The sequence below is a fragment of the Trifolium pratense genome, linkage group LG4, assembly GCF_020283565.1.
Source record: "Trifolium pratense cultivar HEN17-A07 linkage group LG4, ARS_RC_1.1, whole genome shotgun sequence".
NCBI classification, from domain to species: Eukaryota; Viridiplantae; Streptophyta; class Magnoliopsida; order Fabales; family Fabaceae; genus Trifolium; species Trifolium pratense.
Window position 1 is genome coordinate 26,198,043 of NC_060062.1, and position 25,584 is coordinate 26,223,626.

A 25,584-nucleotide genomic window follows, 5' to 3' on the forward strand; every position below is an offset into this window, starting at 1 on the left:
AATATAAAACAGCTAAAAATTCAGCCCTTAGTTAAATATACATTCTATATTCTAGTTAAACTTTTGTCTCTTTTTGTTTTAAAAAAAAAACTTTTGTCTCTTTTAAAATTCTCACTTACTTTTGTTCACGTACACCACCTCTTATGGAGTAATAGCATCAATTTCTTCCATCACATTCAATCAATTTCACTTTTTGTCATTAATCTCGTTTTGGATTATTGGTGCCGTATGTGAGAACTGGGGTTTAATCTATAAATGAGGGATAACAAACCCTTTAACTCCTTATTAAGGTCAAAATTGAGTGCAGTCAGACATCAGTACGTGATCGTCCGATCAAGATCAAACTATCCTAATTTAAGTAGTGTATTTAAAATTATTAAATGAAATATCATTTTTTAGACTGTCTGATCTTAATTGGACGACCACAAATGTAGTGACTGCACAACTGCATAAAAAAAAAGGCTTAAATATGTTGTTAGTCCCTGCAGTTGTAGCTCATTTTGATATTGGACCCTGCAATTTTTTTTTTGTTTGGTTTAAGTCATTGCACTTTGAATAAAATTAGTTTTTAGTCTCTACTATTAGATCGACCGTTACAAAATGGAAGAAACTGACAAAGTGCTATGTGGCCAAATCATTTTATGCCACGTGGCACAGCAAAATCATACATACATATATATATATATATAGCTTTAAATTTTATTAAGAATTTAAACAATTGATTTTTAATTTGTTTTAATGTTATTATTATACTAGTAGGTCAGGCAGGCGTGGAAAGCGCGTTCCGCGCCTGCCCCTGTGTTTAACTTATGTAAAAAAAAAGGTCTTATGTTATTGTGAGTTTGTTAATAAAAAAAATTTGTTGCTACTAAAAAAATCAAGGGTATTGTCGGTATTATTGTTAAGTGTTATTTCAAATTACAGTGAAGGGCAAAATGAATCCAAAAAAAGCCAGCCCAAACCCCTTTATATATTGTTATTGTTATAGATAGATGTTATTTCAAATTATAGTGAAGGACAAAATGGACAAAAAAAAAAGTCAGTCCAAACTCTCCTATCCCCTATATATATTGTTTTAGAAACTAATATAAAATAATTATAGATGAGTTTGGGCTGAACTTTTTTTATTGCCAATTTTACCCTTCAAAAACTTCCATTGATCAATAATAAAAAAAAAAAACTGCTCTCAAATATCAAAATTAAAATTAACTTCGGTGCACAATGCGTTTGGTTTTATTTCCTTTCTTGTAATTTTACTAATCTATACTCTTCACGAAGGGGATAACTCCACCTTTCACTGTTGATACCCAATTTTTGGTGGTTCGCGTTTCTGCCCCTTGCTGAACCGAATTGCTGCCTGCTCTTGCTCGCGTGTCACCGAGCAATTCGCTCTTAACCTCAGAAGTCTGGACCGATACTTTGCTTTCCAGATTGTCGGTATGCAAAATTCCCTTCATTCCTGGTTGCTTTTCAGATCTGTAAATTAACATGTTGATTGTTAGCGTTAAGCTTTACATAAGCTCATGTCTGTGGTATATAACGACCTCAAAAGCTATTGAAAAAAACGAAATCTGGGTTTATTTTGTTTTGCTTTAGGTTGTTTGCTATTTGGGCGCAATGGTTGATGCTTATAGCAATTTAAGTGATGTTCGTGTTGGAAATTTTCCATGGTGTTTGAAGGTTCGTGTGATTCGTCTTTGGGTGGTCAAATCCAATTTAATTTCTGGGCAAGAAAATTCAATTGAGCTTGTGCTTCTTGATGAAAAGGTTAAATATTTTATTTGATTTATTTTTGTTCATTTTATATATTGTATTTATGTTTTTCTTATTACACAAAATTGTTTCACAGGGATGCAAGGATACATGCTACTGTCCGGAGACACTTGATTCCTTTGTTTAAAGCTGTTATTATTGAAGGTGAAGTTTATACTTTATCTGCGTTTTCTGTTGTTGATGCTTATGGATTATGCAGGCCAACTAGGCATCCTTGTCGGTTGTTTTTTTCATTCTACTACTATTTTGGAGAAAATGGTGTGTCGAGCAATCAAAATGAATGGATTGTCGTTGGTGGACATTGGCCAAATTAATTCTCATTCATGTGATAGTAATTATTTAGTTGGTAAGTTTTATATGTTTTTTGAATTTCGTTATTTATTTTCTACATTGATTTTCTATTAAATTTTGGTTGTTAACCTATAGATTTTATGGGGGTAATGACTGGTATATCTTCCCAGAATGAGTTTCTTAAAGATGGTCAACGTGTCAAAATGATTGTTGTTGAGATATCTGATCACAGGTTATTGTTGTTTTATATTAATCTTTTTAATCGTAATCCATACTTTGTTTGTTGATTATTGCTTTGTGGTTAATTTTTTATTTTTTGATGATTTATTGTTTGCAATTTGAAGAGGTTTCTGTCATGTTGTTCTGTTTGGCGAAATTGTTGATTACTTGGTTCAGATGATGACCACTCTCGACGGAGGTCTACCGGTGGTTGTTATTCAATTTGCCAAGATCAGATTTTTTCGTGGTAAATTTTTTAATTTGAAAATGTATATTGATGTTTTCCCCAGTATTGGAAATCAACTAACGATTTGTAATGTTTTTTGTATTTTTGTATAGGTCGTGTTCTTTTACAGAATATTCAAAATCTAACTAGGATGTTGTTTAATCCTCCAGTTGATGAATCTGTACTTTTAGGAAGAAGGTATATTGGATATCTCTATAAGCATTCTCCTTCCATTATTCGTTTCACTTAGTTAATTAGAAATTGAGTTTCCTGTTTATTTGATATATTCCACATTTTTTATTGATAGGTTATCTAAAATGCGAGGTGGACCTGCAATGACTGTTCCGTTAATTGGTCCTCCCGTTAAACCTTCGGTCGTGGGATGATTTTCTTCGTCTATATCCAAAGAAAACTATTGCTGAGTTGAAATCTACATCTGATGATGGGCCATTTATTGTATCTGGTGTTGTGGATGGTTTGGTAATTGGAGAAGATTGGTGGTACCCTTCGTGTCGTTGTTCAAAACGTTTAATAATTAATGCTGGATATTATTACTGTAGAGGTTGTTCAAAGCATGTGTTTGAATTTGTCCCTAGGTAGCCTTTTATTGTTTTTTTGTAAAGTTGTTTTGATCTATGTGGTTATTGTTGTTTATTGTTATTTTATATTTTTCTCTACAAAAAATAATGGATTTTCGTGCATATAGGTTTCGCGTCAAAATACATGTTACCCGATGGCATTGATGATGCCATGTTTGTTCTTTCTGATGATGATGTCCGTTACCTGACCCGTACCAAGTGTAGCATTCAGCTTTCATCATCCAAGGTTGTTACTTTATTCTCTATTATTCATCTCATTTGTTGTTGTTCTATTCCCATATTTTTTTGATTTGTGTTTTTTTCAATGGTTTTAATTTAGCAGGTTTTGGAAGGAATTAATCCACCTAGTGCTTTGATGAAAATTGAAGGTGTAAAATTGTTGTTTAAGATTGTCATGGTGTCTTCTTTGAATCCTATATACAAAGGTGCTTTCAAAGTTTCTAGGGTTTGTCTTGATCCAGATATTTTCAATGCTTTTTCTCTTAAGGGAACACGCCATACTCCTGCAAAGGTTGTCTATTGTTGATGTGTGATTTCATTTAGATAGTGTTTGCTTTTTTTTATAGTTTCTTGATGTATGGTTTTTAATTTAGCAGGTTTATAGGCCAGTAATGAGCGAGGTTGTCTATCCCTCGGGTTTTATTGAAGAGATCAATCAACATGGGGAATATTTATCAAACAAAAGATTGGCTGGTTCATTTGATAATACACTTGGGGAGGAAATTGCAGATCATCACAAGCGATCTAGAGATTGTTGAGGAAATTGCAGATCATCACAAGCGATCTAGAGATTGTTAAATGTTGTTTGTAACTTTATTTTTATTTGATGTAATTTTAATGATGTTGAGATGTAGGGTCTAATGTGTTAAGTACTAAATAATTATGATTTTGTAATGTGTCTGACAGATGACGTTGTTGTTTGCTATTATAAATCATGTGTTATAATTGGTATTTGTTGCCAGATTTGTGTAAATTTATATATATATATATAAGTGGTATTAGTTGGTGATTGAATCAATTTGACTGCTTGTGTTTTGGTTTTGGATTTGTTTTATTCTTAGTTACTATGGGGATAATTATCTTGCCTATTTTTTAGCCAATTTGGTCATCATTGCCGTTGCTATTGTTGCATTTTTATATATAATTTATAGCCATTTTTTGAAGGTTATGAATGATAATCAATGGCCTGAATATTTAGTACTTCAATGGCCATTGAAATTTTGTTCAGTTTATATTAATAAATTAAATCAATTGATGGTGGATTATGTTAAAATTAATTATTACTTTTGTTTACTCGGATACATGATTAATTTTGCAATTTTCTCTACTTTAAAAATAGATTTAAATTGATTTTAATATCATATATCCCTCTTATGTTTACAAATTGAAATGATATTTTCAATGGTAATTAACCATACCACATAAATGATTATCTTATACTTCATTTTAAGTTGGATTTAAAATTATAAACAATTACCTTTTTTAAGTACGTTTTATGGTTTATTGTTAATAATACCACACAAAATTGTGCCTAAATACAAAAATTATATGGTTCATGCTTTAAGTGGGCCTCCGGTAGGGATTTTAACAACACATGGCCCAAGTTCTACTTTTATTTTTCAATGGAAAGCATATCTTTACCTTTCCATTCATAAACGTTTCTACCAATTGTTGCTTTTGCATCTTCTTCTCTTGAGACTTCAAAAAAATTCCTCTAACGACATGGGTTGAATATTGAGGTATCCCCCTAATTATTTTGTTTTCTCCCCTAATGATTTTTTTAATTTGTTTTATCAAAAATATGTAGCCCTCAGATTTGTTTAATTTTGTTGATGATTTAGGGTTTACAGTTGGGGTCTCAAATTGTTTATTGTTTTTTTTGCCGAATTTTAATACTCTCCTTTTACTTTTTCGTTTCATGTTTCTCAAGTCAACTATTCCGCCAGTTTTATAAGAATTAATCAATCTTTCTTAAATTTCTTAATTTATTTTTTTAAAAGGGTTTTGACTATATAAAATGTGATGAATTATTTCTTGATTTCTATTTTACTTGATTTCTATATATTGAACTGATTGTCAAAATTTCAGTTTGTCTGTTATATTTGTGTAAATTAACCTTTATACAATGTCAGTTGCTATCTAATTATGTTTTCCCATATTCTATTTATTCAGCATTGACATTCAGTTCATTTTAAACTTTTGACCAACCCTGTCAAGTTTTTATTACTTGATTATTTAATAAAGTCTATGACAAAACATATTGGATGTTTTAAAATACTATTTTGTTATCAATATTTATATACTATATTGTATGTCTGCAGAAAGATTATATTTATATTTATCTTTTGTTACTTGATTTATTTTATTATATTTGAAATTCATAATTTATTTTTCATTTATATGTTTGTGATCATTGTCAGCATTTGCCTAAGGGATGTATTTTGTCAGATCTGAACGGTTTGTCATATCACTCAGTCTGGCAGATATCTGGCTCAGATAATTTTCATTTTTTGGCAGTTCATTTTTATTTGATTCATATATTTATTACTTGCATCATCTATGTATTTGACCCATTTGGGTATAAATATGTCTTTGTCTTTGCTTTTGTATACTTGTGATATCATATTTTATAAAGTATTTGTTTGAGTTACTCCTTAATCAGATGGATCCATCTTTTGATATGTTGTGTGATGTTGTTCCTGGAAGAGAATCATGGAGGGTTAAGGTTCGGGTTATTCGTGTTTGGGAAGTTCCTAATTTCTTGAATCATGACCAGACTAATTCTATTGAAATGGTCTTGATTGATGAAAAGGTATATATCTTTATTTTCCTTTAACTCATTTTTTCCTATATATGTAACATAAACTTTCTTAATTTTATTTTTGTAGGGAGGAAAGATTCATGCGACTATTAGGAAACAACTGCTGTATCTTTTTAAGCTTAAGATTATGGAGGGTCAGACTTATAAACTTTCATACTTGGCTGTTGCACCCAGCAGTGGTAGCTATCGTACCACTCTGCATCCATACAAGTTTTTTTTCCAGATGAAAAACCAAAGTCCAAATCTGTGAGGGTGATTCCATACCAAAGTTTGGGTTGTCTTTTAGCAATATCTCCGATGTTTTATCCCATACGGTTGATTATGATTACTTGGTTGGTATGTATGTCTATATTTTCATTTAGTTATTATTATTACTGTTTTCCTTAAATTGAGTTATTTTGTCTTTTATTTTTCATTAGCAGAATTTTTTTTTATTTCTTCATTTTTATGTCAATTTTGTTCTCTGGTGGTTGTTGTATATTTAGATGTGCTGGGTATAATGACTGGTATATCTGTTGAGAGAGAATACATTAAAGATGGAAGGGTTACAAAAATGATAGTCATGGAATTGACTGATAAGAGGTAATTCAATGTTTTCATTTATTAATTTTTATTCAAATTATTGAATTGGGATTTGGCAGTCTATCTATATGTTTTTTAATATTAAACTTTTTGTTATTTTGCAGTGGAAAATGTGAAGTTGCATTGTTTGGAGATTATGTTGATATTCTTCAGAAGAAAATGGGAGAATACTTCCGAAGGATTGCCGGTTGTAGCTGTCCAGTTTGCGAAGCTGAAGATTTTTAGAGGTACATTGTTGCCAATCAATATTTTGTTATTTTTATTAAATTAAATTTTAATGGCAAAGACTTGGGTGAAATTGGTATTATTTAACTTTGTTTTTATCTATTATGTTTATTTCTTCTCAGATAAAGTTTCTCTACAAAATGGTCATGAATACTACTCAGATTTTCATTAATCCTGATATTCCAGAGGCTGTCGAATTAAAAATTGGGTATTACATTTTATGTCTTATATATTTTTTTTGTTATTTATTTCATATTTGCAAACTACTGGGATCATTTACTATATTTATATTTGTTATAAGGGATATTTCTTCTGGGCTTGACCAAAACCGGGGTTGTTCCTGTACTTGGTCCTCGGGCCAAACCTACTTTTGAAGAAGATTTTATACGTGATAATCCAAAAAAGCACTATCTCAAGTCTGTTGGGTTCATCTGAAGATGGTATATATGTTGTGCTGGGTATAATCAGTGATTTGGTTGAAGGGCAGGACTGGTGGTATCCTGCCTGTCGTTGTCATAGAATTGTCAGTGCTGATTCTGGTGCCTATTATTGTAAAGGGTGTGTAAAGCATGTCTTTTCATATGGTGCCTAGGTTTGTAATACTGTTATTTATTTCACATGGTTTATTATATATTTAAAATATATATATTCATATGTTTATTATTGAATTTATTAATTTAAATCATTTTTGCAGGTTTAAAGTCAAGTTTCGTGTTCGCGATGCTACTGGTGATGCTATTTTTGTTGTTTTCGATTCGGATATGTTCAACCTTATTGGAAAACAGTGTAGTGATCTGGTTTCTGCTGGAAAGGTATTTTTATATTAGTACCAGTTTTATTGTACAATGAGGCTAATTTTATTGTTTCGGTGATTTGACGTAGATTTTTACTTTTATAATCAGGCTGAAAATGCTGGTTTCTATCCAAGTGAACTGAAGGATTTGGTTGGTACTAAACTGCTTTTCAAGGTTGAGAAATCTTCCTCAACCCATGTTTTATTTGATGGTTCATTTAGGGTCAAGCGAATTTGCAATGATGCATCCGTTATGCAAATTTTCAATCCTTCTCTGCTGCAAGTTTCTACCAAAGAGGTTGTTATAGATTATTAATTCCTTATTCTTTATTGAAATAATTCAAATTATCTAAGATTTCAATATGTATTTGTAGATTGATAATAAATCTCCTGAAACTGGTGGGTTAGTTGATGATGTTGACGATGAGGTTGTTGAAGAAGAGATTGTTGAAGAAACTCAGTTAGATGGATTTGTCTCTGATCTTTTGGTTACTCCTGAAACTGCTTTGGCTCCTCCTACTAAAGTGTTTGCTGGTGGTAGTTCTAAGAGGAATTTGTCCAAGGCTTTTGAAGAATCTGATGTTCTATATCCTAAAGGTTACATTGAAATCTGTTAAGATTGAAAAAGAGTAGATCCAGGTCTACTAAGATGTCCTGTTTGTACTGTTGTTGTTTGTTTGTTTTATCTATGTAAATAATCACAGGACTTTATGTACTATCTGAAGTATATGTTTTTATTTCAGTTGTGTATTTCGATCACTTTCTTGGTGGTTTTGTACAAGCTTACCTGAAATATAATGGTTGCTTGCAATTATTATTTCTATTTCAGAATCAATATATTAAGCTATATGTTTCAATAATTATAAGTTTTTATGAAATATTAAATATTTTATATTTAACGATATAATATTTTAAAAATTTAATAAACAAATATTAAAATTTTTGTTTGCAATATTTTATCTTTATTTTGTGTTTCTAAATTTAACATTTTTAATAATAATAATTATTATAAAATCTACCACTTTATTAGAAAATCTAACTCTTGATTAGAAGTATATATTATTTAAATCATTTATGACCAGTTTTTACACAAATCTAAAACAATTTGATATATTTTTTAAATTCATAAAATTAAAATTGTTGTTTTATATTTTAGTAGGACTCAATAACATATCAAATAAATTTATATTTCTGTAAAATTTATGTTAATAATTTAAATGACATAAACTTTAAATCCGTTGTAAATAATATTTTGGAAATTGTATGTTTTTTAAAATATTATTACACGGTGTAAAAATATCGGTGTGAAGGATGAAAAGTTCAAACCCGATCATAGAGTTTTCTTTAACAATGTTAATTTTTTTTTTGTAATTTAATCCAAATACATGTATAATTATTGATGTTATTAATTTCATATTTTGAAGAATAAAAATTCTACAGGATTTTTTTTTTTTAGTTACCAGTACATTGAATACTGATATTCATGGCCTTTTTTTTAAAAAAAAAAAATAATAAGAGTTCAGTTTTTTAGAAAAAAAAAAAAATATAATAGTGCACTTTTGAAGAATAATAATAACAATAATGGGGACATGACATAAGGGCGATTAAATAATAGTGTATATGAACATATCAGTTAATGTACCAAAAAAAAAAAATATTGTATCGGTTAAATATAGGATAATGGTTTTGTGTTTTTGAGGATTCGAATAGGGAGAGCTGCCGAAAAGTTGATTTTCCACAAAAAAAAAATTGTATATATTAATTTTATAAAAACCTCATTATTGATGTATTTTACACATAAAAATTAGGAAACTTATTTTTATTAATTAATTAACAAAAATTGTTTGGCCCGACTCCTATATTTTTGGAGAAGAATATCAAAAACATGTTTGACCAAACGATACCTTATAGTCTTTTCTATTTATGTATATTGATTTATCTAGATTATCCATATAGTTGTATAACAATACATGTTGAATAAATATTATTAAATACTTTTATACTTCATTTCATAAAAGATTTATTTTTATTTTGTTTTCATTGACATTTTTTAATAGATTCCTGATAGACCTATTTATTTTGAATAATTGTCATGTAGATTCCTTATTATAACTCTATATAGTATTATTATTTTTTTTTACCTGTATTTTTTTATGCTTGAAAAGAGGTAATGATTTGCCACTTTAATGAATATTAAATTATTTGGCCAGTTTCCCCCCATACATTTCTCTTTTGAATATTATTCTTCTAATAAAATATTATTATATATATTTTCCCTTTTCCTCATGACCTTAATTATCAGAGATCTTATGTTATTTAAGGAAGGTTGGATCATTTCTTCCTTCATATCTTTTCCTTTGTCATTAAAAAAAAAAAATCATTATGGTTTATCGCGATGTTTTTCCTACTCAGTCTAACTTGCTGTCTAAGGTTGAAAGTTTTATTGGAGTTCATGAAATTCAAAATTTCTCCAAATTCGCTGATTCGAAGCTAGACGGTATTGCTGTTGTCTGTGCATGTTTTTTTGGTGTTGTTGAGGGTATTGATATGTGGTACAAAGACGATAATTCACAGAGGTTTCTTATACTGCTAAAGAGTTTAATTTGTTTGATTTTATTCTTAGATTACCATTTTTAGGTAACTTATTCTTTAATGTATATTTGTAGGTTCCGTCTAATTCTTACCGTGGGTGATTTGACTGGTGAAGCATCTTTCAAGTTAACTGACCAAATTGTTAAGCAATTAGCTCCTGATACTTTTGGTGCTTTGTCTTCAATGGTAATTTTGTTTATTAGCTATTTATTCTTATTCTAATTGAGGATTGAATAAAGTTATTTGTGTTTGTATTGATGTAGCCAGAAGGAGCTTCTCTGTATCCCCATGAACTTGATTCGTTCTTTGGTGATCCTTTCTTATTCAAAGTGAAAAAATATGGGGTTTCTCAAAAAGTTTCCACTGAATGTTATGATGTTTTGGATGTTTGTGCTGATTCACAACTTGTGAATTTTTTCATTGAAAATTATCTCTCAGTTTGTTGTGATGAGGTAAGTCTTTATTGTTTTTTATTTATTTGTATTCATTGAAATTATTATCAAGTTTATTGGATTTATGTATCCTTTTCAGAGTGTGTTTGCTGGAAAAAGGGATATTTCCGTAGGTTCTCCACTGAAAGAATATGATGAGTTTGATGACTTTGATCAGATTGATTTTACAATTGTTAGTGATCAAAATGAGGTAGTTGTGTCTGCTGCGAAAGATGATGTTAGTGGATCAAAAAGAAAGCTTCCTGCAGCATTTGAAGTTCTTGGTGAATCCAGCAAAGTCCAGAAGTTCACTTGTGACTTGCCTTAGAAATAATAAACTTATGATGTTTTATTTAATAAATAAGTGTCAGAATTGTGTTAGGGACACTTTGTTGGTGGTTTTGTGTTGTTATCTCATTCCTAAGGTTTATTTATATGTAATGAATTTATTAATGAACTATGTGTAATGAATTATCTTTATTGAAAGTTTTATATATGAGTTTTGAATTATGTATAATGATTTATTAATTCAATTTAAATATAAATTAAACTATGATTTGTTTTTGTTATTCATTTCGTTTTTTTATTCATATTATTGATTTTATTATATACATTTTGAATTTCGAGCTACGAAATATAGATGTTTATTTTATGCTATTTCTATGATTTATAAACTTAATACTTTGCTGATGTTACAAGTTGGAAATTATATAGTATCTTTTTATTAATCGCTGGTAAGTATAAAATTATTAAGTTAATTATGCATAGAGTTTCGCCTGTAATTTTTTTTTATAATTTTGTTTGTTTTCTAAAGATGAATGGATTACAAGATCTTATTTTAGAGAGGGATAGAAAAAAGGGAAAAAAAAAAGGTCTGATTGAATTTTTATTTTTATGCCAAGAAGTTTTGTTGAGTAAAATTTTGTTACATGTTTAGTCAATTGGTTATATAGTCTTTCCATGAGAATAGCATGTGATCAAATGTTGTTGTCCATTGTTGCATGAAAATTGTTACTACTTATTTTGGTTATTCTAAGGAGTAATAAAGGATTGTGTGAGGTTGCATATTATCCACATAATAAATTATATATTTAATTTCTATAACCACATCAAATATACAGTGGAGCATTAAATGCTAATTCATGATATCAAGAGTAATTATGTGTTTGCATATAATTTTATATTTTAATTCAATAGTTATATAGCTATTACAGCTTTCAAGGTGTGGGTCTCACTTATTATATTAGTTGCATAATATACGCTTCTTTCTTTTTCTATATATCAGAGTCACATCTCACTCTCACATTTATAGATTCAATCCCAAGTTACATAGCTACTATGAATATCCCTTTAAGCTATTTCAGTGAACTTAAACCTGGGAGAGTAAATTGGAGAGTGGAAGCCAGAGTTATTAGGATTTGGACTGTTGGTAGTGTTTTAGTTAATGGAAAGGTTAATACAATGGAACTGATTTTGCTTGACCAGGAAGTATGTTACTTTTTATATTGGGTCATATTATTTGTTTGTTTCTTTCGTTTTCTGATGAGGGTTATAAATAGTTTTAAACATTCTTAATTTTTTGTATAGGGTAAACAGATACAGGCTTCGGTTCCTACTCATTGTCTTCAAAAATTTGCTCCAATTTTACGTGAATACAATGTTTATGTTATTTCTTCCTTCAATGTTTCTCGAAATTTAGACTGTGGGATTGGTGTCTTCAGTGAATATAACATTTCTTTCAATGAAAAGACAGAAATATACTTCTCTAATTGTTTGTTGATCAAAAGAAGTGGATTATCTCTTTTATCGTCGTCTGAGGTTTTAACCTCTTCTATTTCACATAGATATTATGTTGGTATGTATTTACAGTATTTTTTAATTTGTCAATCTTAATTAGTATTCTTTTTATTTATTACCTTATATACTTTGATTTTTCTACCTTATATTGATTGTTTCTTATTTTGTTTTTTTTTTCCCCTTATTTTAGATGTTATTGGAATGTTGACAGCGTTGCACTATGAAGTTTTCCTTGATTTCAATGGTAATATGAAGACTGTTGTGAAATTACAGTTAAGTGATCGCAGGTATATACAAACAATTTTTTTTATTAGCTGTTACCAGATTTTATAAAAAACCAAAAAATAGTAAATTTTAATTAGTGTATTTCGCAGGGGTAGGTTTGATTGTGAACTTCGCGGTTCCTCTGTTACTCAGTTTCAAAGTCTTTTCAACAACTGCTATGAGGGGTTACCTATTGTTATGCTTCAATTTGCTAGAGTGAAAATGGATAAAGGTTTTCTCTATTGTTTAACATTATATTTTGCATTTGGTGTTTGCTCATTTTTTGTGATACTGATATATATTATTATATTTTAAAATGTTGTTAGGTTATGTGTTTGTTGAAAGTGTGGATGATGTTACAAGAGTATTAGTTGATCCTCATATTGCTGAACTTATTAGTTTTAAGATGGGGTAATGAGGATTTTATGTATTTCATTTAATATTATGTTCAACTTATTGTGTTATTTGTTTATTAATGTCGTCGAATTTATTTATATTCTCTACAGATTTAAGAAGAAGTTTAGTCGCTGCTATATTCGCTCTATTGCAGTTAAAATGAAGATGATTGAGAAAAATTATCGTCTTTTTGATCAATGTTATCCGGTGAAAACCTTATATGATTTGGTTAAATCCCCAGTTTATGGATTGTTTGTTACCTTTGCCGAAATGGTTGAAATTACAAACTATGATGATTGGTTTTATGCTGTATGTGATTGTCAAAGAAATCTAATTAAATACAATTCATCTTTCTACTGCACTGAATGTCACCGTACCTCATTCCGGGTTTCTCCGAAGTAATGATTTATTTCTTTGGTTTTCGTTTGAGTATAAATTTTTTTTTTTTTGGGGTTTTATGTTTAATTTTATGTTGTCCTAATAGGCGGAAAGTTGAATTTGTTGTTGGTGATTCTACTGGAAAGGCTATTTTTACTGCTTTTGATGAGTTAATTACTGGATGTGTTTCTACTAGAGGAAACAAAATGGTTAGTTTACAGATATTATATTTTTAATTAGGATTATTATTATTAATATTTTTTAAAATTTCAAATTCTGTTGATTTTATAATAGGGTTTGAATAAGAAAGACTCCTACAACTCCTATAGCAATTTTCTGGGGAAGAATTATCTTTATGTTGTGCGCAAAACACATGGTCCAAATATTTTATTGCCTGATGTCTTTGAAGTTGTTGAGATGACTTCGGATCTAACCATCATTCAAAGTTTCTTATCAAAAGGCAGCTCATACACTCCAACCAAGGTTTGTGTGAGTTTTGAAAAATTTCCTTTTGTATTTAAGTCAATTTGCCTTTGTATATACATGCAGATTAATATATTATTAAATTTGTTTTCTTTTATTTTTTGTGTAGTGCATTTTCAAGCCTTCATTCTCTGAGATTGTTCCAGTTGGTTTTGATATTATTGGTACATCTAATTTGGGTTGCTGCCAAGGTCCATCCGTTGTTCCTGTTTTACAAGGTCTTGCTCGATCCGACTGTCGATTAACTGCTGGGGAACCAATTGTGGCCAAAAGAAATTTGTGCCATATTCTTGAAGGTGTTCCATTAAAGAAATCCCGTGGCATTTGACAAGAATTATGTTTGGGTATCTACTTATGTCTATATAAATGTGTTGTTTTTAGGATTTAAAAACTATATCATTGTTGTTTTTGTTAGCATTCTAATGTTGGAGAAGTTGTATTTTCCATTGTTTCTGGATGGAATATTAGATAGGTTTCATCCATATGCTTTTTACCAGTTAGTGCCTTATTGTTCTTTATTTTGAAAGCCAATTAGGTTTTTGTAATTCAAGGCAAATTATGGATATGTGTTTGATATATTTATTTATTTTGTTTTCGTGCTATTATTCTACTATTAATTACAATTTTAAATTTAATTATAAATAAAACTTATTATTTTAATAAAAAACTTTTATATAACAATTATTAATTGTGGTTTATATGTGTCTTTCATATTTTTCCATTACTCTTATGGCATCTAATCAATGTTTAATTAATATATAATTTGTTGAGGTATTTTTCGGTATTTGTTGAGATGTTTTTGGTTGTGTTATTATTTGTTATTTTTTTAATGTTTTAATTATTGCCTATTTGTAGTGAACTGTGCCCTATATCTTCTTTGTAGGGTATTAGCCTGACTTTCTGATTTCTGATTCTGATGGATATGATGTCTGCTTTTTCTATCTTCAAATTTTGCAGCACCTGCAGACTGTGTCTGTATTTTAGGCTGCGTCTAGATTTTTGTGGAACAGAGTGTCAGCACACTTTGTAATACTATATTATAATACTATATTGTTGGGTTTGTATAAGAGTATAATAGAAGTTCTTTCTTATTTATATTATAAGACTATAACTACAAAAATCTTTAACTTAATATATTTTAAGTATTTTTTTACATGGAAGAGGGGTTGTATCCTGCATTATTATCAAAGCAAAGGAGGCTCGACAGAGTTAACAAATTGAAATCCAAACGCAAATTTTCAGCTGTGTGTCCGAATGTTCGAGTTGTTCGTAGAGGACGTAGGATTTTTCCGTGTTTTGTTTGAAGTTTGACTAAATATATTTCATGGCTTAAATGGCCATTAATGCTAAAGAAAATCATTTATTTTTGTATTTTCCTTTGATTTATTTATTATTTTTGTGTAGTAATTCTTATTAATAGACTTCTATTGGATTCATTTTCCAGTTTCAAAGAGTAAGTCAACCAATTTTGTTGAAACTATCGTTGGCTCTTCATCATGTTTACGCCGTGTTTCGCGTGAGTAAGATCATATTGATAAAATCTTGTGTTGATTCTTTGTAACAAAAATTTGTACTATAACAACGTTAATGTTATTGAATATAATCAGTTTTTGTTTTTTAATGTAGCTGCCAATGATATTTGTTATAATCATCTATCTGGACAATTACCGAACTCGATTCCTGTGGACAATTTCGAAATGTTTCGTGAAAGTGAATATCAACGTAAAATATTATTACTTACTCTTTCATTATTCGTGTTAACTTTACCTTAGATATATTATTATGTAATTTTTATTTATTTTATTTTAATTTTTGTAGAATATTTGGATTTGGGAGACATGACGATTGGTTGTCAGAATTGTGGAGCACTTATTTGGTATAACGAGAGAGCTGAAAAAAATGTATTTAATAGTATTCCCGTAGTTTCTTTGTGTTGTCAAAAAGGTGATGTTACGTTGCCGTATATGATTGAACCACCTGCTATTCTTAGATTGTTGTTTAATGGCACTGATCCTCGAAGCAGTAATTTCCTCTTGAATTTAAGAATGTATAATAACATGTTTGCTTTTACATCGTTGGGTGGTAAAATTGAATACGAAAGAAATAAAGGTGGTGGTCCTCCCCAATTCGTCATTTCTGGACAAAATTACCACCGAATCGGCACTCTTTTACCATCAGAAGGTCATCCTCCAAAATTTGTTCAGCTCTATATATACGATACTCAAAATGAGATATCTAATAGAATGGCGCATTTCAGGTATTAATTTTGTATCTTTTATGTTGGAAGTATTTATAATAATATTTAGTTTTTTTTTATAATGATTTATGTGTATAGTGTTAATTTCCCATTTTTTCTCCAGCCCTGATGATCCAGAAAGTGCTATTGATGAGAGTTTAGTAAGAGAATTATTACATTCGATGGATTCTCATAATAAGTTGGTCAAGTGTTTTCGATTGGTTCGTGACTATCGATGTATAAATCAAAATGTTTCAGTCAAGTTACGTTTGTTTAGAAATAGAATTTCTGATTCTCGAACGTATAATGTACCTGAAGTTGATGAAATTGCAGCATTAATTGTTGGTGATTTTGATACATCTGAAATTGGAAGGGATATCATTGTTAATGAGAAAGATGGATATCTTAAGCGTATACATGAAACTCATCCAAAGTACTTACCACTTCAGTATCCGTTGTTATTTCCTTATGGGGAAGATCAATTTAATGAACATATTGAACGCAATCAAATTTCAACTTCCACAAGTGTTAACAAACGCATTCGTGTTTCTTTGAGGGAATTTCTGGCGTTTAGGTTACAAGAAAGGATAATTGAAGATTCAGTTATTTTAAAAGGTAGACGACTATTTCAGCAATTCGTCGTAGATTCGTATTCAATGCTTGAGGCTCAAAGGTTGTCTTTTTATAGAGAGAATCAAAGTACTATTCGATCTGGTTTTTTATCTGGGATTGAAGAAGCTGTTGATCGTGGTGATATTGATGCATCTTCGATAGGTGCACGAATTGTTTTGCCATCTTCTTTTACTGGAGGTAGACGGTATATGTTTAATAATTGTCAAGATGCAATGGCATTGTGCAAGAGGTATGGATATCCAGATTTATTCTTAACAGTAACGTGTAATCCAAGATGGGTTGAAATTCAACGTCATTTGTTAAGAAGTGGCACGTATGCATGTTTTAGACCTGATATTTGTTGTCGAGTATTTAAACTTAAGCTTGATGAAATGATGAATGACTTTAAAAAAGGTGATTTCTTCGGACGTGTTATTGCAAGTAAGTGAGTCATGTTTTTTGTTTTCTTATCCTTATTATCTTTCTTTATTCAATTTTTTATTTCAAAGTTATTTCACTTGATTATTTTTGGATGGTTTATATGTTGTTAAAAATGTATATGTAAATTGAAAATCTAATTTTTTTAGGTGTTTATACCATTGAGTTTCAAAAACGGGGTTTGCCACATGCACATATATTACTTTGGCTCGATTATCGGGACAAACTCAACTCTGCTTCAGCCATTGATTCTGTCATTTGTGCTGAGTTACCTGACCCAGTAAGATTTCCAAAGCTTTTCGCCACAGTTTCCAATTTCATGATACATGGTCCATGTGGCAATGGCCATAGAAATTCTCCGTGCATTAAAAATCGTCGATGTTCAAAGTTTTATCCAAAAAAGTTTATCTCATGTACAAGATTTGATGAAAGTGGATATCCTATATATAGAAGAAGAGATACAGGTGTTACAGTATTTAAAAAGGAAGTTGAGTTAGATAATCGTTGTGTTGTTCCTTATAATCCAAAATTAATTATGAAGTATCAGGCACATGTAAATATTGAAATATGCAATAAGTCTAATTGCATCAAGTATTTATTCAAATATATAACCAAAGGTGTTGATAGGGTTACTGCAACGCTACAGTCCGGTGGGGAGGATTGTGTGGATGAGATACAACAATTTTATGATTGTAGATATTTGTCTCCTTCTGAATCAATTTGGAGAATTTTTTCTTTTGATATTCACAATAGATGGCCTTCAGTTCAAAGATTATCTTTCCACCTTTTTCGTGAACAGCGTGTAACTTTTAATGATAATTCGAAATTGAAGAATGTTTTGCGCAAGAATCAACAAAAGAATACAATGTTTCTTGCTTGGATGGAGGCTAATAAAAAATATCCTTTTGGACGATCATTAAGTTACATTCAATACCCAAGCATGTTTACTTATGATTCTACAAAGTGTTCTTGGCATCCCCGTCAACGAGGTGTTTCGGTTGGAAGGTTGACTTCTATTCCTCATAGTTCTCAGGAATTATATTATTTAAGGTTATTGTTGAGTCGTCAAGTTGGTTGTACCAGTTATGAGGATATTAGAACTGTTAATGGAGTTACATATGATTCAAATCGTGAAGCCTGTGCTGCTATGCATTTATTGTCTGATGATCGTGAGTTTATTGATGCTATTCGTGAGGTTTCTGTTTTAGGTTCCGGAAGAGCTATCCGTGAGTTGTTTACTAAATACCTATTGGGTGGATCGTTGAGTGATCCAAGATATGTGTGGGATCAATCTTGGGAAATCTTGGCTGATGGCATTTTGCATAGTAGGCGTCGCCTGTTAAACAATGAAGGTTAGTTTTTTTTTTTTGTTACATTTTTGTGTATTTGACTTGAATTTCTAATGGAGTTAATATATATTGTTGCAGAGTTGTTGATATCTAATGATGATTTAAAACAACTTTGTTTGTATGAGATTGACAAAAATCTACGTCAAAATGGAAAGCTGCTTGAAAATTTTTCGTGCATGCCTAAATTGGATTTGCCCGATCATGTTCCATTTAACAATATTTTATTAGCTAATGAGTTATCTTATGATTCGGAAGAGATGTTGATATTGCATCGGAATTGTTTTGCCTCTCTAAATACTGAACAATTGTCGGCATACGAAGAAATTGTTAATTCAGTTAACAATAATCTTGGCGTCATGTTCTTTATTGATGGTTACGGAGGTACTGGAAAAACTTACCTTTGGAACACGCTATCATTTCGATTTAGATCAGAAAGCAAAATTGTCCTTAATGTTGCTTCAAGTGGTATTGCTGCTCTTTTACTCCCGGGTGGACGAACCGCACATTCTCAATTTGGATTACCATTGGTTTTAAACGAAGAATCCTGTTGCAGCATTGAGAAGCAAACGGATAAATCTGAACTTTTAATTGCGGCAAGTTTAATTATATGGGATGAAGCCCCGATGATTCATCGTTGGGGGATTGAAGCTTTTGAAAGGACTTTGCGGGATATTATGAAAGAAACTGTTGTTGGTGCATCTGATAAACCTTTCGGGGGAAAGACAATTGTTTTTGGGGGAGATTTTAGACAAATTTTACCTGTTATTCCTAAAGGTGGTCGTGGGGAGGTTGTTCATGCATGCATTAATTCATCTTTATTATGGCGTCGATGTAGAGTTTTGAGATTGACGCAAAATATGCGTTTGCAATTTTCGTTGGATACTACCGAGAATAATTTGGTTAAGGATTTTGCAAAGTGGGTTCTTAATGTTGGTGATGGGAAATTGGGTCAATCTGAAGATGGGGAGGCGTTGATAGATATACCTGATGATATTTGTCTGAAAAATTCTACTAATCATGTTTCTGATATAGTTGATATAATTTATCCAAATTTGTTGAAAGAATTATCCAATCTCAACTTCTTTCAAGATCGTGCAATATTGTGTCCTACATTGGAAATAGTAGAAAAGGTGAATGACCATGTGATGTCATTAATTCCAAGTGATTATAAAGAATATTTGAGTTGTGATACAGTTATTAAATATGATCAAGAATTAGGAATTGATCATCGTTGGATCACTCCTGAATTTTTGAATGATATCAAATGTTCTGGGCTACCGAATCACAGTTTGAAACTTAAAATTGGGGTTCCTGTAATGCTGCTTCGTAATATTGATGTTGCTTCCGGTTTATGCAATGGAACTCGCTTGATAGTTGTTGAATTGGGTATACATGTTATTGGGGCCAAATTTGTGGATAAATCTGGTATAACAGAGAAAGTTTATATTCCTCGAATGAGTTTGATTCCGTCTGGTGCTAATGTATCGATATCTTTCGAGAGACTTCAATTCCCTCTTTGTGTTTGTTTTGCAATGACTATTAACAAAAGTCAAGGACAAACTTTGTCGGCCGTTGGTCTTTATTTGCCTAGATCGGTTTTCTCTCATGGACAGTTGTATGTAGCTTTATCTCGGGTTAAAACTAGGTGTGGTCTTAAAGTTTTAATGTTAAATGATATTGGTGAATCGTGTACCTCTACGATTAATGTTGTTTATCCGGAAGTTTTTCAAAGAATATAGCATTTCTATTATGTATTTAGCTGTATTATTTGATTTTTAATACAACAGGAATTTGATTGAAATTCAGTTTTACTGTAATACATTCAACCATTCATGTTTTATTTTATTTTTTAATAATTAGTAAATCCTTATTTATTTTACTTTTTGTAAGTGTTATATGTTTAAGAATATGAAATAATTTTAATTATATAAAATAATAAATTTAACTTTAAAAGCAGTATTTAAAGTATTTATATTAAGATTTTATTATATATATATATATATATAATTCCATATGATAATAGTTTCAATTGAATTATATAATAGATTAACTACAAATCCTGTCAGTGAAAGAATGTCACATTTATCTGCTTTTGTCTCACCGTATTTTGCTGAAAAAATATCAACGTCGTCAGGTTCCAGAGATTTTGATTTATCTAACCAAGTTTTTATTTTCCTACTTCGTTCCTTTAAGTAAGATTAATATTTTCTTTCCGACGTGACACCCTCTCTTCTGTGTCAGAATTTCAGTCTGAAATATATCTTAGATGAGTTCATACAAAGTTACATTATTTTAATTTGTATGAGCTGTTTTTCACCTTTATATCTTTATTTAGTCAAATCGTTGTAATATCAAAAAAAAATTAAAAATTACTGCTATTTATTTATGTGGTTTAGCTATAGTTTTTTTTAAAAAATTCAATTATAATTAGTCTTTTTCCTTCTTGAGACCCACGACTCTCTGCTTTTAAATTTTTTAATTAGTTTATATGAGTATATATATATATATGTCTTATCTACATCTTTTACTTGTGTGATTCATTTTCAACACTTCATTTATCCTCACCATGAATTTCCCTTTCTCCTACCTTTTTCCAGATATTGCTGAGAGTTTGAAAAGGTGTGTTTCTTAAATCCATTTTTGTTATACTGTCTTATATAACTCTGTTTTTGCAAACAAATATCACCCTTTTGTGATTATACTTTTACTATGCATTTTTATATTTGTTTTCATTTTGATTTACTTCAGTGTTTACCAATCAATGGGAACAAATCCTCATTTTGAAATGGAAACTATAATCTCGCCATATGAGGTATGATTTATTCCAAGAGTTCTGCTTATTTACTATATTTTCTTGGTTGTGGTGGGAAATTTAATAAAGTTTATTTTTGTTGTAGCCGAAAATTCCTCTCCCCAATGATTTCTGGATGGTGGAAAAAACTAGATTGTTGAGTGAGGGTGTAGGATTTATAAGAGATGATTATAATAACTATTTTAAGGTTTATATCGGTAATGATGGTGATGGAGGTTGTCTGTACGATGGGAGTGTTATTGCTATGTACTGTGGTTTTTCAAAACCCCAGAAAGTTATTCTTAGTTATCAAATATTTGATAATGAGTTTCAAATGAAGGTTGTTGATGATCTCGGTGAGGAGGTCAAATACCTTGGTTTACTGTTTCCAGAAGATCAACAAAGTCTTAGAAGCGTTGTTCCTAATTGTGTTCTTCAATCTGCTTTTGTTGATACTGCTTCGTTTGAGCCCAATGTTTTGCCTCAACTTTTATTACGGGAAGATGGTGTTGTGTTTGGCTATAACGGTCTTGATGATGTCCCTCTTAATATTGAACACCCTGATGTGGACATTAACCAAGAATATTTTCATTGGGAGGTGAAAATTACTAAATCTATGGCTGCAGGAAGAAATGTTTTGGTTAGTTTTTTAGCTATTAATTCATAGACCATAATTATATATTGTTTGGGTACTTTTTCAAGTGTATTAACATTAAATCTATATTTGTTTTGAAGCATATTCCGAAGCATATTGCCGATAAGTGTTTTCCACCAGATCAAAATAGTGTTGTTTTGGTTAATCAAGAAACTGAACAGCTTTACTTGTGTGCTGTTACCACGAGTTATCCTCCTGGCCGTTGTACCAGACGTATTGGTCGAGGTTGGTATGGCTTTGCAAAGGATGCTCGATTGAAGCATGGTGATAAAGTCGTTTTTACACTTCCAATTTCTCCTGAGTTTGTTCTCGCTAATATCATTCGGTGTGCTCCCGGAAATGTGTGATGATGTCAACTTAGTGTTGTTTTCTAAATCTACAGTCTTATAAATGTTTGTTTCGTAATCGACTTAATCTGATATTTGCTTTAGTATGTTATGTTTAGTGTTTAATATCTACTCTCTTATGAAGTGATTATGTGATTCTATGGTTTAATACTGCGATGTTCTGAAATTTATATGACCAAGACATTATATTTTGGATCTTTTTTTTTCCCAGTTTTTCCCTATGTTTAATTATGTAGACTTAAAGTATTAATCGGTCCGTTCTTCGATTATAATGATACTTTGAAGAATTTACTATGTATGTTGATGATAGTTTTCATGCTTTGCAGATATAATAAGGGGGATACACATTTATATATGTTATATAGGCTCTAATTTCATCATTAAGATTTATACCAGATTCAAATAGACTGGAAAGAATGCCATAGATATTATTATTATAACATAAAATTGAGTAAAAGGATCATGAATATCACCTGGAATTTGGTTAACATGGATAGATCTGGCTTCCACAAATTCAACCTTTGTGTTGCTTTTCACTGCGATTTTTCCAGTCAAAATCTCGGATCCGATAGTATCTCCCTGCGATTTGTTCCATGGATCATGAATAAAAAAAGAAAATTGACAAGTTTGCGAAGATAAATATCGATAAATTTTAAAGAATTTTGGTATTTTCATTTAGATCTGAAGTTGAACTGATTTGTTCTTGTGCCAAACACTGTCGAGAAAATGATCTTTTGTTTTCTTTAGCAGAGTATTATTGATATGTTTTTTAGTTGGTGGTTAAAACTTATTCAACGTGTCATGCAATTATTCGTTGGGGGGTTGGTGGCATTAATATTTTGTTTGTTACCGGTTCAATGTATTCTTTTTATAAGAAATCAATTTAATAAGAATTAAATCTATAATTCAAGCCCTATTATACCCTTGGGTTGATTATTTTAATTAACCCATCTCTAATATATTTTAAGCTTGGCCCATATGCGATAATTAATGGATGATAATTAGTCATCTTTAAATAATTCCATATTTTGAAATTGCATTAGACGATTCAATTAAATTTTATGCTATATTTGGTTCATAAATATAATTAAATTTATACTTTAAAATTTGGTTATTATCCTAAACATAATTTTATTTTTTGTAAACTAATTAAACGTATCTTTTTAATATTCTTATTTAATTTATATTTTATTTAAGATTTTATATTTATTTCAGTTTTGTCCTTTTACCTTTTTTAAATTATTGATATATTAGATTTAACTATATTTAGGTAAATCTGTTAAATACCGAAAAAACAATTTTTTTCCTCTTATATTTATGTTCAGAGTGGATAATATACGTAATTGCTTATTTATTAACGATATCATTATCCGGTTTTAATTTTTATGTTCTTTGTGTGTTTGGTCATAACAAATTTTTTTGGTTTCTTGCATTAATTTGTCTATGCATAGTTTTTTTTTTACGTTTTCAAAAATCCGTGCGACGCACGGGTACTGGCTAGTATGTCTACCATCCATTATATTCTGTGTAGGTTTCAATGACCAACCCACAAAAGCACAATAGTATTTCAAAAATTTAGAGAAGATTTTGGTACCCACAGAAAGACTACATTATTCACTTTAAAAAAAAAAAAAAAAAGAGAATATTTTTTGCCGACAAAAAAAAATTCAAAAGCTAAAACTGTTCATTGCGGCCAATTGATGTATCTGTTCATTTTAATAAAGTTTTTTTTAATGAGAAATATAATATTATATCTATATATATAAATCCTAGATAGTTGTTGAATTGCTTATCTAAACTCTAATCCACAAACCAATGAAAACCTTTCATTTAGCCACATCATCCACTTACATCCATTTAATGTGGGGTACTAATTGTAATTATTATTATTATTATTATTATTATTATTATTATTTTGGGTTATTATTCATTTTTTTTTTTTTATCATATTCGATATTTGAGTATGAGTTAAGTTGGTTTATCTTTGCTCCAACAAGTTTCAAATTAATATAAATGACAAATTCGATAATACAGTAGTTTTTTGGTAAGAGATAATGAAGTTGTTTATCCAACTCAGAATCCTCCAATGAGATTTATAATATAAATAAAAACTTATGTTTCAACATCAATTGTTTTCCATGGTCAATTATATGTTGTCATTTTCAGAGTAATTTTGAAGAATGAGTTAAAGATATTGCTAATCAATGTTAATGAAGAATATACCAAAGTAACTTCAAATGTGATGTATAAATAAGTTTTTTAAATGTATAAATATATATTTAACATCTATATCACATTTAAATAACTTCTATTGTTACTATTATTTTGATAATACCTATTGTTTCAATTTTAAATTTACTACTTATACAAATAATTTTTTAACATTATAGTATAAAATAACGCATAAGATTCGTGCATTGCACGGGTAAATGTCTAGTATACAAAAAATAAGAGAAAGTTTAGAATACAAATGAGTACAAATTACCATCATAAATCTATCACCTAAAACAAAAGGCTTAACATCCGAATGCATACAAACAACGATCTCACCCAAATTACGCAAGAAATCAAAAGTAAAAACACGCAAACTTGGCCAATGTAAAATAAATATAACCCCAACACCTCAAACACGATAAAAACAGACTCCTCACAAGGAGAAGAAAAGATCTACCCCAAAAGCCAGACAAACATATGAGGGTCGCGCCAACAAACTTGGATCACTGAAAACCAATCATAAAAAAGGGTGCATCCCCACTCATAGAAGGAATAGGGGGTGCCGGTATTACATCGTTTCGAGTAAAAAAGATAATTTGCACAATAACATGTCAAATTAGTAACCACCTAAACATATCACGAGGAGACACCAACTTAACACTCAACCACCTGAAAATTTTATATCAGACCGATAAAATTTGACTTAAAAAAAACAAATAGATGATCAGTAGAGTCTGACTCAAGACCGCATAACAAACATAGAATCACCAAATTTCCAATCACTTATTATTCAATCCGATACAATTTTTATAGATGTCGAAAATACATAAAAACTCATGAAAAAAACTTTACTTTTGTCAATTTTGTATGTCAATTTAACATTTATTTTATCTTTTCTTTTGAGTTGCAAATATTTAATATTTCTTTCATCATAAAGATGTTGAAGAGTTTTTGTTGGGGATTGAAAAGTTATTCGCAATAAAAACAACCGCTTCAGTTTTAATACTTGCATGTGAAGTAACCATCATTAAAATAGATATATATATCATATATTAGGTGTATATATAAAATA

General features: G+C 30.0%; 4 protein-coding genes and 1 pseudogene across 4 annotated transcripts in view; all 5 read left to right on the plus strand.

The window, feature by feature from the left end:
- Window positions 1-25,584, plus strand: part of LOC123920960 (immediate early response 3-interacting protein 1-like) — an 85,280-nt gene that overhangs the window by 3,257 nt on the left and 56,439 nt on the right. The window lies entirely within an intron of this gene.
- Window positions 1,618-2,895, plus strand: LOC123922374. The gene is made up of 6 exons (XM_045975097.1): window positions 1,618-1,727; window positions 1,850-1,989; window positions 2,200-2,296; window positions 2,409-2,530; window positions 2,623-2,707; window positions 2,817-2,895. The coding sequence occupies exons 1-6, from the start codon at window positions 1,618-1,620 to the stop codon at window positions 2,893-2,895; spliced, it is 633 nt and encodes a 210-aa protein (XP_045831053.1).
- Window positions 5,678-8,146, plus strand: LOC123920470 (annotated as a pseudogene).
- Window positions 15,025-20,300, plus strand: LOC123920471. Its single transcript, XM_045972721.1, has 7 exons — window positions 15,025-15,148; window positions 15,315-15,386; window positions 15,497-15,592; window positions 15,689-16,127; window positions 16,231-17,159; window positions 17,306-18,508; window positions 18,584-20,300. The coding sequence occupies exons 1-7, from the start codon at window positions 15,025-15,027 to the stop codon at window positions 20,242-20,244; spliced, it is 4,524 nt and encodes a 1,507-aa protein (XP_045828677.1). The 3' UTR covers window positions 20,245-20,300.
- LOC123920955 lies at window positions 21,042-22,508 on the plus strand. Its single transcript, XM_045973317.1, has 4 exons — window positions 21,042-21,124; window positions 21,254-21,317; window positions 21,403-21,936; window positions 22,032-22,508. Exons 1-4 carry the CDS (start codon window positions 21,072-21,074, stop codon window positions 22,296-22,298), a joined length of 918 nt encoding a protein of 305 aa, XP_045829273.1. The 5' UTR covers window positions 21,042-21,071; the 3' UTR covers window positions 22,299-22,508.